Here is a 20,012-nt window from a genome sequence, read left to right on the forward strand (position 1 = left end):
TCAACATCACTCATCATCAGGGAAATAAAAATCAAAACCACAGTGAGATACCACCTCACAGGGGTCAGAATGGCTAAAATTAACAACTCAGGAAACAACAGATGTTGGAGAGGATGTGCAGAAAGGGGAATCCTCTTACACTGTTGGTGGGAATGCAAGCTGGTGCAGCCACTCTGGAAAACAGTATGGAGTTTCCTCAAAAGTTAAAAATGGAACTACCCTATGACCCAGCAATTGCACTACTAGGTATTTACCCAAGGGATACAAACATAGTGATTTGAAGGAGCACATGCACCCCAATGTTTATAGCATCAGTGTCCACAATACCCAAACTGTGGAAAGAGCCCAGATGTCCATCGACAGATGAATGGATAAAGAAGATGTAGTTATGTACATATAATGGAATATTACTCAGCCATCAAAAAGAATGAAATCTTGCCTTTTGCACTGACATGGATGGAACTAGAGGGTATTATGCTAAGTGAAATAAATCAGTCCGAGAAAGACAAATACCATATGATTTCATTCATATGTGGAGTTTAAGAAACAAAACAGATGAACATTGAGGGAGGGAAGGAAAAATAAAATAAGATAAAAACAGAGAGGGAGGCAAACCATAAGAGACTCTTAACCATACGGAACAAACTGAAGGTTACTGGAGGGAAGGTGGGTAGGGATATGGGGTAATAGGGTGATGGGAATTAAGGAGGGCACTTGATGTAATGAGCACTGGGTGTTACATGCAACTGATCAATCACTAAATTCTACCCCTGGACTAAGTTGAAATTAAAAAAAGAAAATAAATTTATCTCACTAACAGTTATTTATTCAGAGATATAATTTAGTTTTATTAACTCAGCACAGTTACTAGTTTTTAGAGTGTAGGTTATTGATAAAAATTCAGCATGTTTAGTGAGAATATTGTTTTCTTCTTGTTGATTATTTGTTTTTGAGAGAGCATAGGAAAGGTAGTTCTAATTGTATTTCAAAATGATCTATCCCTCCTTATGTTGCTAGGAGTGCACCATGCCCCCTCCATACCAAAAATAGTTTCTATAGACTTATGAAATGAATGGAGGACTGTGAGCTTATTTAGTACATTTTTTTTCTCTTAGAAATTCCATTTCTACAGAGATGATCAGAAAATGAAATAGTAGTTTGATTTTTTTCTTCTGTCCTTTCAAGGGAAGTGAGGCTAGGAGTCTGCAGTGGTTTTAGATATTAGCTTAACTGCAGTTTCATCATCAATATCATCATTATTCAAACCCTTAGTTTTAACAGGTGATTTTCCTCTCCTGCTAATGTGTACGTAAACTATAACGTCACTATCTTTTAGGTCTTCTATCATGCTCTTCTCTTCCAGGAAAGAATTGGATTGGAATACTTTGTTTTATTCACAATTTCTTTCATTACCAGAGTAACTTCTCCATTTAAATGTGAGCTGAACCCATGTAGAGAAAACCATTCTCCCCAAAATATAATACCTGGAACTGAATATATTTTAGAAGATCGAACTTTCTGGCAAAAATCCTGAAATATTCCAGGAGCTTAGAATTGTGCAGGAAGTTTGGAAAGTCTTCAGGCATTGGGAAGTCACTGAAACAAGACATTTCTTTGCTGGTGTTGGTGATGACAGACTGATAGATACTCGCTCGGCCATCTTCAACATTTTCCTGAAGAATCAAATAAAAAAGAGTGATAATCATGTTGCATTTAAAACAGTCCCTTAGTGTTTTACACTTCTTCCAAATCTAACCCTTGGGAGATGTGATCCTCTTTCATTGTTGCAGAGCGATGGCAGTGTCTGGGTGATGGGGTACAGCATGTGTGCTCCATCATCCCATGAGACAGGGCCCAGCTGGGGCTCTCCAGTGTTGCTCACTGGAGGGACTATTACCATTGGTGGGATTGGGAGTGGGGACAATCCTCCTTTTGGCATATTGCAGGGTGTTTAGTGTCCCAGGTCTCTACCTATATAATGCCAGGCTTTGTGACAATTAGGCCCATTCTGAAAATCCCCCTGGGGAGGCTATACCCACCTTCCATCAGGAACCAATAAACTTTGGGACACTGGTCAGAAAACATAATGGAGAATTTCAATTAAAATGAATACTTCTGGGGTGCCTTGTTCGCTCAGTCAGTTAAGCGGCTGCCTTCGGTCATGATCTCAGGATCCTGGGATGGAGCCCTGCGTGGGGAGTTCCTGCTCAGCGGGGAGTCTGCTTCTCCTTCTGCCTCCTCCCCCCTGCTCATGCTTATGCTCTGTCTCTTTCCCTCTCAAGTAAATAAATAAAATCTTAAAAAAAAAAAAAAAAGAATACCTCTGGGGGCAGGTAGTTCTCACATCTTAATTGGAATGCCCCACCTTCATTTTATGCTTTATGCAAATCAACCTTCCTCAAGTGATAAAAGTGAACAGCATTAGTACCAATCAAATCTTAAACTTGAATATAAATGTTGGCGAGTATGCTTTGGTAAAACTGGAGGTAGCTCATAATACGGCTGAGTTTATAATTTCCTCTAAGCACTCTGCATTCAGATAACATTCTTTATGTTAAATTATATAACAGCCAAGTATGGTGATTCAAAATTTCTGAAATCAGCAGGTTATCAAAGAGGCTTGCATAAGAAAATTTAAATAACGTCACCCAAGAAGTCCTCAATAAATGCTTCTGAGCAATTTGAGGCTTGTGTTTGAAAATTAGAATACCATGATTTATTCATCCAGAGTTCAGGGTCATTGTATCCTTGTGTAAGAGAGGGAAACCCCTTCAAATTCTAACGCAAACTCCCTTAGCATTCAAACACTTAAACAGCTAACACCACACTGAACTCTAATCACCTAGAAAGCTTGCTGACCCTCATCTCAAAGACTTAAAAAAGAGTAAACCGTGGGATCTCCCCCTCTTCTATCAGCAAAGCTTTTTATATGCATTGGATCCCACTGTGTCCGAAGTTCAGGATTTTTAGTACCGATATGAGTTACCAAAGCTAAAACAATGTTGTGCTCAGATTATGTCATTTAAGAGCGGTATGTAGAGTACGTGCTAAATAAGTCTTTGTTTATAAGGATTCTCCTGAAACTGTAACATCTGTATCATCTGAGCCTTGATTCTGGACTAGTAAAGTTAAATGCATAGTTCCTGTTCACGCTCACAAACGCATTTGGCTCGTGGCCTATGGTAGGCAGAATGAATGGATGAGTGATGAATGAATGAAAAGAGAGATAGAAGGAATGTGTAAGGGAGGAGATTGCAATTGATAATACTAGAGTCATACTGATATGTAAGCTAATTCTGGATGTTTCAACAAGGTCAAATACAATGTCCTTGGTAAGACTAAGTGTCTGACTTTCTAATCCAACCAAACTCTCAAACTTGGAAATACAGTTGACCCTTGAACAAGATGGTTTTGAACTGCGTGGGTCCACTTATACTCGGGTGTTTTACAGTACTTAGGATTTTCTAATAACAGTTCTTTTCTCTAGCTTGCTTTAGTGTAAGAATACAGTGTATAATACATATAACATACAAGGTATGTGTTAATCGACTATTTATGTTATGGGTAGGGCTTCTGGTCAATAGTAGGCTATTAGTAGTTATGTTCTGGGGGAGCCAAAAGTTATATGTAGATTTTCAACTGTGTGGGGGTCAGCACCCCAACCCCTGTGATGTCCAAGGATCATCTGTGTTTCATGAGGCAAAGAAATACTAATTTTTTTCTCAAAACCAGTTAATTTTGTAAGTAGTACGGAGCAGGGTTAAACATGAGAGCCCTGGAGTCAGACGGGATTGATATCCTGATTCTACCACTTTTAATGGCTTTATGGCCATGGGCAAGTCACTCCAATCAATTTCCTCAGTTTCTCCTGTAAAGTGGGGTTCATTAATAATTACAACATTGGACAATTGTTATCAGGCTGAGATCAGATAAGGTGCTTAGCACAAAGCCTGACTTAAGTGCCCAACACATGCTTGCCTCTGTCGCTAGGATTATAGGTCATGAGGGTTAATCTTATGAAACCAGTCATAGATTTGAAAAAGCTACACTAAGATTGTTGTATGATAGCCAACATGTTAGTTTTTTTCAAGCACCAGTAAAGTGGCTTTGAAACGTGGTTGGCTCTTCTGTCGGTCAATTTTAAGGGCACTTGGAGTGATGAGAAGAACTGGTTCTGATGTGCGAGCTCTGTAGTTATTTCAGAGTCCAGGCAAGACTCTCCTCTGGGAGTTGTCCTGGTGTAATTTGTCAGTAATTGATGATGACATCACACATTTTTTTCCTGAAGATCATGTAATAATCTTTATTATGGTTGATCGGTATACAGCTGTTAAAAAAAGCTTTATTTCTATTGCACTTCTTCTTATGTTGGCTGAAGCAGATGTCTATGTGTTTAGATAAATCTGGGTAAAACTAGGTTTGCTGAGGGTAATAAAGGGAGAATGATTCTTATTAATAAACAAATACATATCAAGTATGTCTTGTGTCTAGGCCCTGAGCATGGAGTTAGGGACAAGAATGCAAACAGGACACACAGTTTCTATCTCTAGGGGGCTTATTACTACATTGAATAAAAATGCATTTGGACTTTGAGGATGGAAAGGTGGAGACAATAAGATGACAAGAAAAAAACGGGAAGACACAGCTTTCAAAATAAATAAATGTAACTCACATACATAATTTAAAATATAAGCAGTGCCAGGGGTATCTGGGTGGCTCAGTGTCTGACTTTTTTTTTTTCGTTTAGTGTCTGAATCTTGATTTCAGCTCAGATCTTGATCTCAGGGTCTTGAGTTCAAACATTGCCTTGAGCTCCACACCCAGCATGGAACTGACTTAAAAAAAAAATCTATCTGTCTATCATCTATCTATCTATCTATCTATCTATCTATCTATCTATCTATCTATCTATGTATATATATAAAAGCAGTGCCCCAAAATGAGATTTAAGCACAAATACTGATAAATAGTCTGAATTTCCTAGCAGACAGAATATACTGCAATTTATCTGTTTAAAATAAATGATCATATGATAAAGTATTTTCCTAATATGGAATTTTCTGAATGTCAGAAGACTATATAGCAAAATCGAATTAGCTCAGACAGCACTGCTTTAGAATTTATGACCTTTTGATCAAAGGTTGAACTGAAGTTTATCTTTGACTATGAAAATAAAAAGGTTGTAAAGACTAATCTAAGTTTAAGAAAGATTATAAGGGTAATATTTAATCTACCAGAGGGAGCAAGCTTATATAGTGAAAATAGATCAATTTAATACAAATGTGAATTATAAAAACTTACAGATTAGTCATTTTCATTGTGAAGAATTATTATATTGACCTCTACCAATCAATATTTTGTTCCCATGGCTAGTTACTCTAAGCAGTTGGAAACAATAAAATTGCATTTCTTTAAAAATATTCTATCATTCCAAATTTTCACTCTTTCTGCTCCATTGCTTGAAATGAGTAAGACTGAAACAATTTTTATGTTCTTGTCCTACAGTTTGGGACAAAATTTTGGATCCTAAATGCCATTCAGTGGACTAGTTGCATTATAAGAATTCAGGGGAGCTCTGAAAAAATATAAAGTGCAAGTAGGTCTGGTTTGGACTCAGCCATCTGTATTTTAGAAGTGCTTCCCTGCTGATTTTTACGCACACGAACACAGGGAACCAACATGTTCATTAGACCGTCACTGCATTCTGCTCTCTCTCCATTAGGCTGGTATCTCTCTAGATCTCTGGCTTGGATCCCCAATTAAACTCTCTGACCCCAGTATTGCCCACTTTCTTTACTGCTCAGGGTAAAGAGTACACCCCTTGGCATGGGACACACGTTTCTTATGATGAGACGCTGGCTATCTTCTCTAGCCTCATCAGTTACCACTCACGAGCCTACATCCTTCAGTCTAGCTGTATCACGTGACTTTAACTTCTCTAAGCGTGTCAGGTTTCTCAAGATTCTGTACTTTTACACATGCCACTCTCTCTGCCTAGAACACTCTTTCTCCATATTCACATGCCTAATCTCTGTTTATTGTCAAGACAAATGAAATCATCACACCCTCTAGGAAGCTTGCCCTATTCTGTATGACCTGAGATTCTGTGCTTTTCATAACACTCATAAAATTGCTCTGATATGGATTTTCTTTATTATTTCACCTCCTGAACTAGAAGCCCTGAAACTACAGGGGCTGTTCTGCATTTTTAGTACTATGAAATTTAGTAACAGAAAACCTCACTAAAATGGAGTTGGGAGGTTTTGGCCCCAACACTTCCAGTCAGTTGCAGACCCAGCAGGAAGAGATGGACTTATCTTGCACATGGATACTACTCTCCTCTTCCATCTGGAGGAAGAGATGCTTTCTTCATCCCCCTTCTCAGCCAATGAGAAGCCCCCATACCTCAAACTCCCAGTTTACTCCAATGGACTTTTAGTTTATAACAATCTTCCCAACTTACCCCTTTTCTCCTTAAAAAAAAAATCTCTTTACCTTGTTCCTGGATTTTTTTTATGGTTTTGCCATAGCTTGTTTGTCCCATATGGCAATTCTCTTTTATTCCTGAGCAAACCCATCTTTTGTTGGTAAAATAACTGGCAGTTTTTATTTTTAAGGTTAACAGTACCTAGTATATGCCAGGGATATTGTACAAAATCATTTAATATGTTGAAAGAATGAGAGAATATGTAATGTTAAGAAGCATTTTTTCATCCCTGCAAATAGGGCTTAATGATACTAAAATGGACATTCAGTAGCATAGTGGGAATAAGTAAATGTTTTGCTAGTAGTATGCTATAAACTTCGTTCTCTCCTTTACACACAAACATTACTTTTTAAAAAATATTATGGCAAGTTAACCAATGTACATCTTAAACTACTGGTGAACAGGCTTAATTAAGGACCATGCATAGTATTTTATATTTCATTGCTTGAAGAGTTACAAATATCTAACATCTTAAATTCGGTTCCATTAAATGGCCAGCAAGGTACAAAAACCCAAGTTATATTGAATTTGCTGTGATAGATTCTTGGGATAAATTTACCTAAGGGGATGCCTGAAAGTAAAACAAGGGAAAGGCAGTTATCTCTTCTGGAGAGCAAATGGTTGTTTGTTCTGAAACAGTGAAGAGGAGCAGAATTTGCCACCCGAGAATATGCCCTTTTGGCATGGGGATTACTTTAAATTGGTTAGTTTTAAGAAACAGCAGACACAGGGGAAATTCTGAAAACTGAGTAGAAGTTACCCTTCTGTAAGAGATAATTTACATGTAGAAGGGAAATCTCCACTTGTAAGGATGTCTCCCTTGAGGTACCAGGATGAAGGGGATGAGTCAATATCTAGAAACTCTTACCAAAGGAGAAGGCAATGACTTAAATCTGCACAATAACCTTACCCTTACTTACTGCTTTTCCTGGTCACCTTCTGTAACTGACTCCCCACCCTCAACATCTTCTCTTGTCTTTAGCTGAAAATGGCGTCTAAGGTGATGGACACTTCAGGGAGTTGCTCAGTTTTCCTGGGTCTCTCCCATGTACAGAAGAGATATCCATGTTATTAAAAGTTTGTTTCTTTTCCTTCTGTTACTTTGTCTTATATCAATTTGATTATTAGACCAGACAAAGAAACTGAAGAAGAGAAGAAGAGAAAAATTTTCTTTTTTTTTTTTTTTAAAGATTTTATTTATTTATTTGACAGAGACAGACAGCCAGCGAGAGAGGGAACACAAGCAGGGGGAGGGGGAGAGGAAGAAGCAGGCTCCCAGCGGAGGAGCCTGATGTGGGGCTCGATCCCATAACGCTGGGATCACGCCCTGAGCAGAAGGCAGACGCTTAACCGCTGTGCCACCCAGGCGCCCCAGAGAAAAATTTTCTGCCCCTACACTAGTCCTGTATAATGTTGAACTTTAAGGGAACAGAAGGTGCTGAAACAAAAGAGAGACGACCGTGAGCCACGGGAAAGCTAGACAGGAGTCCATGTTCAGGTCAGTGCAGAGACGGTGTCACGTGGGAATTTCCATTTGGTGATACTCCAGGTGTCTGTTTCACATTTTTATCTTCCTATTTTCAACATTTAAGTCAATAACTTTGATGGAGACAAATACAGGTGATCGAATTTGTACCCAAAGCATAGAATTGAAAGAATTGAAATAGAATGGACAGACCTGAAATTTCAAATAAACATTTCTTGACCAAGGATAAAACCAACTAAATACTGTTTAACATTCACAAATGTGATTTCCTATAAAGAGGATTAAAAATTCAGTTTTACAAGGATAGAATAATAGTGACCTGGATCATCAGTGGTTCAAATAAAAAAGATCCAGAACTTTTAGTTGATCCTAAACTCAGTATAAATGATTGGAGTTATGTGAGACAAAGCATGATGGAGAACCTATGTATGCTTAATCTCAATATTGTGGCTAGTTCTAAGACCTATCAACTATCATTTATTAGTCACTATGAGTAAGCCACTTACCTTGGTTTTCTTATACTTATGCTGAAATTAATAGTAAATAATGTAAGAGAGTATTGTGAGTATAAAATGAGATAATTCATGTAAAAATAATATGAATGATAGTTTTAATTTTGCAAATGCAGAAAAAGCTAATGCAACATTCAATTTGTTTTAGTAAAGTTTGACCATCTAGGCCAAGTGAATTGTTAGACCAATTGATTATAAATTCTTTGAGGGCAGTAATTGTGTCTGATTCATTCCCCATTGTCTGAAGCAATGCCAAGAACCTCTTTGGTTCTGAAAAATACGTATATTATAAAAATAAGTTGGTTTGGAATATTGGATCTTGTGGGAGTCACATTTTAAGAGAGAAAGTGAAATTTCAGATTGAATCTAGAGGAAGGAAATCAAGATGGAGAGACATTTAGAGACTATTATAGGAAGATTAATTAAAATAATTGAGTAAATGTAGCTAGGAAAAGATATATTTATATCCAGATGTAAAAATCAAACAAAAAATCAATGTATATCAGTAACTTGCCTGTGAACCCAGGTGTCAGGAACAATGAAAAAGGCAGAGAAGGTTAGTGGCTAAAGGAAGATCACGCTTTCCTCTCTTAACACCTCAGTAAGATCATCCACTACGCGGGCTCAGGAATCGTACAGACCTTCATTTTTGTGCTTTTCCACCACCTGTGTTCCCCTGAACAAGTTCATTCCAAATCTCAGCTTCCTCTTCATGTGTCCATGAGGATGACCATAACTACTGAAGGTTCAGGGCAGGCCCCTCCTCACCAACATGCCACTTCGGCATGTGGATTATTTCGAGCTGAAGCACTTGAGACCCTATGGGCTCAAGAGAAACTTTTGTACTCCCTTAACCACACAGAAGAATCTAAATTGGGGGTATTTCCCAGAGTAAGTATTATTAACAGAGATGAATTTTGTCGGAGTGACCCATCTGAATGGTAGGGCAAGTATCTAATTACCAAGTGTCTCCTCTTCTTATGGCCCTGTGAAGTGCATTCCTTCCCTCTGAAGTCCCATAACCCCCTTCTCCTTAGTTCAGAATCACACACATACCTCATTTTGCCTGTCTTTGGAATTCACACGTCTATGTGGATTCCCTGTGCGTACACATACTAAATTTGATTTTCTCCTGTTAATCTGTCTTAGGTTAATTTGACTCTTAGTCCAGCTGGAAGGACTTTTGAGGGGGCAGGAGTTCTTGCTCCCCGACACTACTTTTTAGGAGTATTGTGAAGAAGAAATAAGATGATGCATGGCAAGTATTTTTCCATTGCTGGAAAAATGCTAAAAATATGTTAATTACCCACCTGCCCATGTTTCAAAGCTGCCACTAGGTGCTGCTGGAGAACCTTTTGGAAGAACTCAGCCCTCGGAGCTGGGCATGGGGCAAGGATTTTTAAATTTTGTTTTAACTTGTTGGCACTAAATAGGTTAAGTGACCTTAGAAGGTTGTGTGTAAATATAGACATTAAAGGATGACCTATTTTCAAAATTGATTCTGGATGGTAGAGTAGTGAAGAGGCAAAGCTTCCCAGGGGAGTGGGCATGGTGGCTCCCAGCGGCCTTTTCAGGACCTTCTCCCTTTGGCAACCCAGTCTGTTGGTAATCAAGACCTTCACATGGCTCCACTGGCCACCTGCGAAATTTTGCATCCTGTATGTTCCACATCGCAGGGAGATTATCTGTCTTGTTTGGGTTGAGAAAATTGTATGTTTATTATATACAGTTTTGAGAGGTTTGAAATGTGATACTGTTACAGGTTTCAGGAAATTATATACTTAAGCTTTTTATATCTAGTAAGATTTAATTAATTCAAATTGTAATCTAACTTCTCTTTTCTAACCCACAGGAAGGTGTCTCTAATTCTGAAATATTAGACACTGGGAACTGGGGATAGGATTGTAGGAAAAATATTTCAGGGTAGAAAGAAATCTTCCTGGAATTCATCAAATCATATTTTTAACAGACCATTCAACATAACTCTCACCTCTTCTGTTGCCAAGTTGATGATAATCAAGTAAGGGACATTTGGCTTGTTGATATTAAGTCCCAAATCAGGTAATAAAACAGTGACAAATTTATTATTCAATATTAATTTGTTATAACTTCACATTTCTTCCTTGGGTTAAAAAATCTACCTGGGGGGAAATAACCCCAATGGAATCTGTCTGTGAACCTAGAGTGAACAACAACAAAGAATACATCTTTGGTTAAGACAGGGATGACCACCTCATTATATTACCCTCTCCGGAAAAGCTACAGTGTTTCCAATGATCAGTTGTTAGTAAGCAATGAATGTGCTTCAAGCTGTTTTTCTTGTTTCCTCTCTGCAAGTTACCTGTCCTGTATAAGGATCAACATCTCCATCATTAGTTCTGACTGTGTTTGTGTAGTTGAATGAATAGATTTTTTATTCGGTCTTTGTGCAATTTGTTTGCCAAACTTGTCTCATCGTAGGATTCATTTGGGACTCCTGTTAAAAATAGATCCTCTCCTCAGAAGATTTTGATTCAGTAAGTCTGGTCTGGTGTTAAGTATTTTTTTTAAAATTAATTAATTAATTTGGTGTTAAGTATGTTTAAAAAACCCTCTGGGTGTGTCTTATGGTCATATACATTTGAGAAACCTAAGGTTTAAAAAACCTGTTTTGGCATAAAATTCAGTTCAAACTCGCAAAGCACATGTCCTTCCCCCTAATTGGTCGGCTTGTAGGCAGAGCCCTTTGGATGGTCTCTGCTGATGTCAGAATCTGCTTTTAGCATATTCAAACCTTTTGCTTTTGTCTAGAGTGTTCTCCCCTGTTCGATCCCTCACTTAGATGAATCTGACACACAATCCTAAAGTTATAGCTCTGGAGATCTGGGCTGGAACTTTTGTTTAAACTTTTTGAGCAAAAATGCAAGTTGGGTATGGTTATCAGTAGGGGGTTAGCTGTTCAGAAGTCACAGAGACCTGGGTTTGAATGCCAATTCCTCTAGTTGTGTGACCATGATCAAGTTACTTAACTTCCCTCAGTTTCTGTTTGCTTGTCTATAAAATATAAATATGGTTATTGTAACTAACATTTATTGCATTCTAAGTTTTTTACATGAATTATCTCCCTTAATCTTCAAAACAGCGCTGTGAAATAATTGTACCGTTCTATTATTTTCCCGGTTACGCTTAGAAGACTAAGACACAGGGGTGTAGATAAGTTAGCCCAAGACCTCACATTGAGAGAGTGGCAAGCTAGTACTTAAAAGAGTGTGGGAAAGAATAATTATGAATCTACACAGCTGTCTATCTACACATCTTTCTAATTTTTATGCAAAATCTGATGAATGGATAGCATTATCAAAATTTAGATTTGGCTAACAGAATGAATTGAATGAATGTATCTAATAATATCTTTTTATTTTATTTTTCTTAATGATTTATTTATTTATCTGAGAGAGAGAGCACAAGCAGGAAGGGCAGAGGAAGAGAGACTCTCAAGCAGACCCCACAGTGAGTGTGGAGCCCGACATGGGGCTTCATCTCAGAGCCCTGAAATCACAACTCGAGCTGAAACAGAGTTGGACACAACAGACTGCACACAGGCACCCCAATAATATCTTCAAAGAGTTTCCCAGCAGTTACCCTAGAGGGTCATCAATAAAACTAAGCAAACAAACATGGTTTATTTGTCAAAGAAAAATGAAGTCAGTAGTAATAAAAATACACTCTCTGAAAAAGCATCTGCTCAGTGATGGGAATAGAAGTGGCATCTTGAAAAGAATTCCTGGCACTTCTGCTTTGTAATGTGTTCTCCAATATTAGTATTTTGCTTTGAGAATTACAAGAATGTGGGCTGCAAGACACTTGCAGGATCCATAAGAAAAAGTCCTTTGCATGCCCGGGTTGGCGATCTGGGTTATGATAGTAATGATCTGGAAGAGATGACAGCCTATTTCTTTAGTTCCTGTAGGGCTGCATGAGATAAGTCTGATCAAAGTTGCTTAAGAAATCCCCCAGTAAGGCCCATCTGTAGGCACAATCTGTTCAAGAAACAGGAAGGTCTTACTTACTTTGAACCTCCACAGCCCTCCAATATCTTCTGTCCGCTCAAAGCAAGTGGGCTCCAGTCCCTCATCCACACAGCACTTCAGAGAGACCAGGCCACTGACCCCAGCTCCGATCACCGCCACCTTCTTTGCCATGGTCTTCTGTCAAGGAATCGATCAATCAATACTGCTTCACTGGGACAAGAGGCAAGAAAGCCCTCACGGTGTGGTCAGTAATCAGCTTGAAGCACCGTAGCAGTGGCAATATGAGAAGCAGCACTAACTTAATAAAACACCTCACTAGTCAAGTCACAGACTCCTCATCCCTTTCCTTGGAAGAGGCCAAGTTGTTTCACGGACTTGGCTGCAGACTTTGTTTATGTTGTCTTGGTTTAGCATTTAAAACCAGCCCACTTAACAATGCCAAACCGTTTAATAACATAGTGTCAAATGAGCCAAATCTCATTGCATTTTTTTGGAGTGCTGAGCTTTTCCTTTTCAGCTACTATCCCCGGCTATTATCCTTACCTTCCTTTTGCCTTTTCGTGCTGTCCCTTTGACACAATAGTTTTCTCTGTTGGGTGTGGGCTAGGAAGCAGTAAGAAGTGCTTTAAACGTTGGAGGAGGCTGCGAGAAATGGGAGGAGCTTCCCACTCCTTCAGCATTTTGCAACCTGAAACTCCCGGGCCTTGCTTAGGAGTTCTGAAATTAAGCAAGAGGCTTATATTCTGAGGTCCCGGGTAATGATCTTTACAGTAAAACCATTATACACTCACACACATCCTACACATAGTATAAAAAACCTTTTTATAACAGATGTGACCAATGTTCATCAACAAAGCTGCAAATATGAATAAATATAAAGAAGTTAAAATTATCCCCAACCCCACTGTACAGAGATAATTATAACCAATATGGACATTTTGGTATATCTTTCCAGATATTTGTATATACACATATTCACACCTGAACAGAAATGGAATGACACTTAAGGGTGCCAAATGACTAACTTATTTTTCCTAATTAAAACTTTTTAAAAATTTTGGAAAACTTCCTTTTGCTTACAACCTCAGTTATTAGCACTAACATTAATTAAGAAGCCTAAATCAAGGGGCTGGAAAACCTTTGTGTACCTTGGATATTGTCTAAATGGTGAAGATAAAGGACTCTGTTCTTCAACAAGACCAGTGGGTCTAAGGACCCTGAGATTTTTTTTTAACATAAATTCATTCAACAAATATTTATTGAACATGTCCTAGGTATCAGACGTTTTCTAAATGCTACAGACACAGCAATGAACAAAAAGAGATAATACTCCCTGCCCTCATCAGCTTGCTTTCTGATGGAGGGAGTCAGACAAGCAGTTAATAAAACAAAATAAACAAGTAGAGTAGCCGTGGTAGGTGTTCAGGAGGAAAAAATAAAATCTTTTTTTTTTAAAAAAAAAGGATCATAGGTATTATCATCCATCCTTGTTTTATGGATATGGGAACAGGCTTGGCTGGGCTACTAGGAAGTTTAAGAATAACCAGGATGATAAAATGAGCATAAAACCTTGTCACATAAGGAGCCACCGAAGAAACTTTTGATGTTTAGCCTAGAGAATATATGTACATGATAACAGTCTTCAAAAGGCTGTTATATGGAAATGTTTGTGTAAGTTTATTTTGGGTGGACATAAAAGTCTGTCTAGGACCAACTATGTGAATATTACAGAAAAGGTGAATTTGTTTCAATATAAGGAAGAACTTCTGGCTAATAACGGTTTATAAATATGGAATAGACTGTTTTGTAAAGTAGTGAATTCCCTATCACTGTAAGTATTCAAACAGAAGTTAGATAACAGTTGTTATAGGACAATAGGAGGATTCACCCAGGCAAGGTATGATACTGAAATAAAGTGATCATTAAGTATAACATTCTAGTGTCTGAAACCTGAGATTTTATCTTTATCAGTTGCAATTCTATTATAGCTATGAAGTTGCTGAAAAAACTTTAGATTGGACTTGCAATTATACTTGAAACTGTTGGCACTATTCACCCATCTATGTGATATGGGCCCTGCAGTCACTTCCCTGAGCCGTTTCTGGAAGTGTCTAAGCTCCCTTAATTATGGCTACTCCTGTAAGAACAATGTATATATCAACTGTGGTATCTCTTACTCCTTCAATTTTAACATTCTATTATTTGTTTCAAAAGAAAATTTTTTCTTAAGACCATATCTCTTAAACAACACAGTAAGCCACCCAGACCTAACAGACATGTATAAAACACTCCATCCAACGAAAAGAGCATAAATGCTCTTCCCAAGTGTACATGGGACATTTTCCAGAATAGAACATATGTTAGGCATACATTAAGTTTCAATAGATTTAAGAAGATAGATATGATACAAAATATTTTCTCTAACCACAATAGGGTGAATTTAGAAATCAATAACATAGATAAAACTGAAAAATTCACAAAATTATGGAAATCAACACACTTTAAACAACCAATGGCTCAAAGAAGAAATCACAAGGGAAATTAGAAAATACTTAGAGACAAATGAAAATAAAAACAACATACCAAAACTTAAGAGACACAACAAAGTGGCGTTAAGGGGGAAATTTATAGCCGTCGATGCTCACATTAAAAAATGAGAAAGATCTCAAATCAACAACCTCACTTTATAACTTAAGGGAGTAGAAAAGAGAAGAAACTAAACCCAGCCAGCAGAAGGAAGGAAATAATAAAGATTAGAGCAGAGATAAAGGAAATATATATGAAATAAGAGAATAAAAAACAATAGAGAAAATCAATGAAAACAAAAGTTGGTTCTTTGAGAAGATCAACAAAATTGACAGACATTTAGCTCGATCGACTAAGAGAGAAAACAAAAGACAAGAAGGGAGAAGAATCAAATTACTAAAATCAGAAATGAAACTGAGGCATTACTAAATATTCTACTGAAATAAGAAAAACTGTAAGATAGTACTATGAACAATTGTGTCGAAAAAAATTGGATAACCTAGATGAAATGGACACATTCCCAGAAACAAAAAGCTACCAAGACTAAATCACAAAGAAATAGACAATCTAAATAGATTAATAACTGGTAAAGAGATTGAATCAGAAATTGAAAATGTCCTGACAAAGAAAAGCCTAGGACTTGATGGCTTCACTGGTGAATTCTACCAACCACTTAAAGAACGAATCCAATCCTTCTCCAACTTTCCCAAGAAACTGAAGAGGAGGGAACACTTCATAGCTCATTCTATGAGGTCAGAATTACCCTGATACCAAAGCCAGACAAAGACACTACAAAAAAAGAAAACTACAGAACAGTATCTTTTATGAACATTGATGCAAAAATCCTCAATAAAATACTAGCAAACAGAATTCAGCAGCATATTAAAAGGATTGTACTCCATGATGGGATTTATTCCCAAAATGCAAGTATGGTACAACATAGGCAAATTGATCAGTGCAATAGATCACATAAAAAAAAACGAAGGAAAGAAAACATATGATCATCTCAGTTGATGCAGAAAAAAATATTTGACAAAATTCCACACACTTTCATGACAAAAACACTCAAAAACATAGGAACAAAAGGAAACTATCTCCACATGATAAAAGCCATATATGAAAAACCTGTAGCAAACATAATACTCACCTGTGGAAGACCAAAAGTTTTTCTTCTAAGATCAGGAACAAGGCAAGGATGCCTGTTTTCATTACTTCTATTTAACATGGTACTGGAAGTTCTAGCCTGGGCAATTAGTCAAGAAAAGGAAAAAAAAAGACATCTGAATAGGAAAGAAGTAAAATTATTTCTGTTTGTAGATGATATGATCTTACATAAAAAAAATCCTAGAGAGTCAACAAAGAAGCTGTTAGAACTGATAAATGAATTCAGGAAGTAGCAGGATACAAAGTCAACACACAAAAATCAGTTGCACTTCCACGAGCCATCTGGAACGGAAATGACAAAAACAATTTCATTTATAATAGCATCGAAAATAATAAAATACTTACAAATTAACCAAGGAGATGAAAAACTTCTACAATGAAAACTATAAAACATTGCTAAAAGAAATTAAAGAGGACATAAATGGAAACAAATCCCATGTTCATGGATTGGGAGGATTTAGATTGTTAAATTCCAATATTACCAAAGCAATATTGCAGATTCACTGCAATTCCTATCAAAATCCCAATAAACATTTTTTGCAGAAATAGAAAACCCATATTCCATATTGCATATTCATACGGAATATTCAAGGGACCCTGAGTAGCCAAAACAATCTTGAAAAAGAATAAAACTGGAGGACTTACGTGTCCTGATTTAAAAACCTACTACAAAGCTACTGTAATGAAAACAGCATGGTATTGGAATGAAGACAGACATGTAGACCAATGGAATAGAAGAGAGAGTCCAGAAATATACCATTGAATATATAATCAAATGAATTCTGACAAGAACAAATCCATTCAGCGGGGAAAGGAAAGTCTTTTCAACAAATGGTGTTGGGAAGCCTTGATATCCACATGCAAAAAAGCAAAGGTAGATCTTTACCTAACACCATATACAACAATTACCTCAAAATGGATCAAGGACTTACATGTAAGATCTAAAACATTTGGGGCGCCTGGGTGGCTCAGTCGTTAAGTGTCTGTCTTCAGCTCAGGTCATGATCCCAGGGTGGGGATTAGCCTCGCATCGGGTTCCCTGCTCAGCAGGAGGCCGGCTTCTCCCTCTCCCACTCCCCCTGCTTGTGTTCCCTCTCTCGCTGTGTCTCTCTCTCTGTCGAATAAATAAAGGCTTTAAAAATAAATAAATAAAAATAAAACAATGAAACTCTCAGATGAAAACATAAGGCAAAATCTTCAAGACATTGGCTTTGGCAATGATTTCTTGGATATGACACAGGCAATGAAAAAAATAGACAAATTGGACCTCATAAAAATTAAAAATTTTGCATATCAAGAGACACTGTCCACAGAGTAAAAAGGCAACCCACAGACTGAGAAAATATTTGTGAATCCTGTATCTGATAAAGGATTAGGATCCAGAATTTTATATATATATCCGTATATATATATCCAGTATGCATTACACACACACACACACACACACACACAATGGAGTATCATTCAGGCTTAATAGGAAAGAAGTTTTGCAACATGCTACAATATAGATGAACCTTGAGGACGTTATACTAAGTGAAATAGACACGTATTAAATGACTCCACTTACATGAGGTACTTAGAATAGTAAAGACAAAAATTAAATGGTGGCTGCTAAGGGCTGGGGGGAGGGGAGAATGGAGAATTATTATCTAATAGAGAGAGAATTTCAGATTTACAAAGTGAAAAGCGTTATGGGGATGGATAGTAGTGATGGCAGCACAACAGCGTGAATGTATTTAATACCGCTGAACCCTACACTTAAAAATGGCCAAGATGGTAAGTTTTATGTTATGTTCTATTTTAACTCATTAAGCAAAACCAAACACCAAACCATGTCTCACTTCCTAAGGACAGGAATTACTGAGCTGGGAGGACAAGTTCTCTCATTAAGTTGCTTTGGACCTTAGGCAAATGACAAGGTAAATAGGTTTTATTGTCCCTCCATCGTGACTCAGTTTTTTTCTGTTTGAATGAATTCACCTGCATCTCCTGTGTGATGTATACAGTCCCATCACTTCTATGTGCTCTCTATTTTCTGATGCAGTTCAGATAAGGAAATGCTCTATGGACCAGATTTTTAAAAAACAGTTTCATTGAGATATAATTCATATACTATATAATTCACCCATTTAAAATATGCAATTTGATGGTTTTTAGTGTATTCATAGAGTTGTATAACCATTACCACAAATAATTTTAGAACATTTTTATCACCCCTAAAAGAACTCCTGTACCCATTAACCATCACCCATCACAGACAACCACTAATTTCTGTTTTCACTTTCTGTTGCTATAGATTTTCCAACTCTGAACATTCCATAAAAATGGAATCATATAATATATGTTTTGTGTGTGTGTGTGTGTGTGTGTGTGTGTGAGACTGGCTCTTTTTTCGCTTAGCACAATGTTTTCAAGGTTTATCCATTTATAACATGTGCCCGTATTTCCTTTTATTGGTGAATAATACTTCATTTTATAGATACTCCATTCACCAGTTGATGGACATTTAGGTTGTTTTTACGTGTTGGCTATCATGAATAATGCTGCTGTATGTATTCATGTGCAAGACTTTGCCTATCTCCGGACCAGATTTTGATGAAACTTCTGGAAGGTGGAATTAGGATGGGATCATTTCAACAAAAATGTGCAGAAGCCCAGACATATGGGAGAAGGGTGGAACAGGGATGGGAGGTATCCTTAGCAATGAAGGCTATGACAGGCAGCGTCATACCTATTATTTATGCAGTGCTTATTAATTACCAAGCATTGTCAAGCAATGCTTCATTGTTACAACAATCCTATGAGAGAATAAATCTTGTTACCTGCATTTTGAGAGAGAAAGCCAATACACAGAATTAACTGAAATGCTGCAAATCACATAACAAGGAGGGCTCTGAATCCAGGCCAACTAAGTCCACTTTTAATCACTGCACCAAACTACAAGCCCTAAACGCCACTGTGGCAGGTGTGGGGGAGATTGTGGGACATTGATCAAGGTAATTAATTAAATGAGAACCTGCGTAACACCTGAGCTGGTTCTTCAGGTTTCTACCCATCACCTTCCAGCACAGAGACTGGGACCAGCAGTATTTGCTCCAGGATTAATTCTAATTGACAGAACAAACTTCAAAGTCTTTAGAAGAGTATTTTTATTCTCACAGTCTATCATATCCCAGCATTCTTCCTAGACTTCATTCCCAAATAACTTTAAAAAAAAAGATTGTATTTATTTATTTGACGGAGAAAGAGACAGCCAGTGAGAGAGGGAACACAAGCAGGGGGAGTGGGAGAGGAAGAAGCAGGCTCATAGCGGAGGAGCCTGATGTGGGGCTCGATCCCAGGACTCTGGGATCACTCCCTGAGCCGAAGGCAGACGCTTAACGACTGAGCTGCCCAGGTGCCCCCCCAAATAACTTTTTGCCATTTCCTCAAACTCCTTTTGGTGAGTCCTGTTTGAAAAATGTGGACTGACAATTTTTGTCTTTAGTTGGAATACTTTATCCCTTTCATTTAAACTCCCCGCCCACAATTTTACCATTTATATCTATCTGTCTCACCTGTTCTACTTTTCTTTTTTCCTGTGCTTACTCTTGAATTAATGAAATACATCCCTCCTCCTCCATTAACTCATTTGTTGTCTTTTACTATTCTTAGGAGTTTCTTTAGGGATCACAGTATGCATCTTTGAATTCTTAAAGTCTAAAATATATTTGCATTCTTACATTTCCAAGACAATAAAAGCTCTATATGATACTTTGAATTTATTTACTTCCCTCATACCTTTTTTGGGACCGTTGACATGTATATTTGCTTCTTCATAGGTTTAC

General features: G+C 37.5%; 1 protein-coding gene across 2 annotated transcripts in view; it reads right to left on the minus strand.

Moving 5' to 3' along the window:
- Positions 1 to 16,312, minus strand: part of FMO2 (flavin containing dimethylaniline monoxygenase 2) — a 30,500-nt gene extending 14,188 nt beyond the window's left edge. Inside the window, exons 1-3 of one of the 2 annotated variants that reach the window (XM_045813784.2) lie at positions 16,169 to 16,312; positions 12,535 to 12,672; positions 1,485 to 1,673 (exon numbers count right to left, since the gene is read on the minus strand). In XM_045813784.2, coding sequence (XP_045669740.2) covers positions 1,485 to 1,673; positions 12,535 to 12,672; positions 16,169 to 16,246 — 405 coding nt within the window. In that variant the 5' untranslated portion in view covers positions 16,247 to 16,312. Of the gene's footprint in view, positions 1 to 1,484; positions 1,674 to 12,534; positions 12,673 to 13,038; positions 13,150 to 16,168 lie in introns of those variants that run through there. The other variant, XM_045813776.2, reaches the window with a different exon arrangement.
- Positions 16,313 to 20,012: the final 3,700 nt, after the last annotated feature.

This window comes from Ursus americanus, chromosome 2 (genome assembly GCF_024610735.1).
Source record: "Ursus americanus isolate L20-20 chromosome 2, mUrsAme1.1.p, whole genome shotgun sequence".
NCBI lineage: Eukaryota > Metazoa > Chordata > Mammalia > Carnivora > Ursidae > Ursus > Ursus americanus.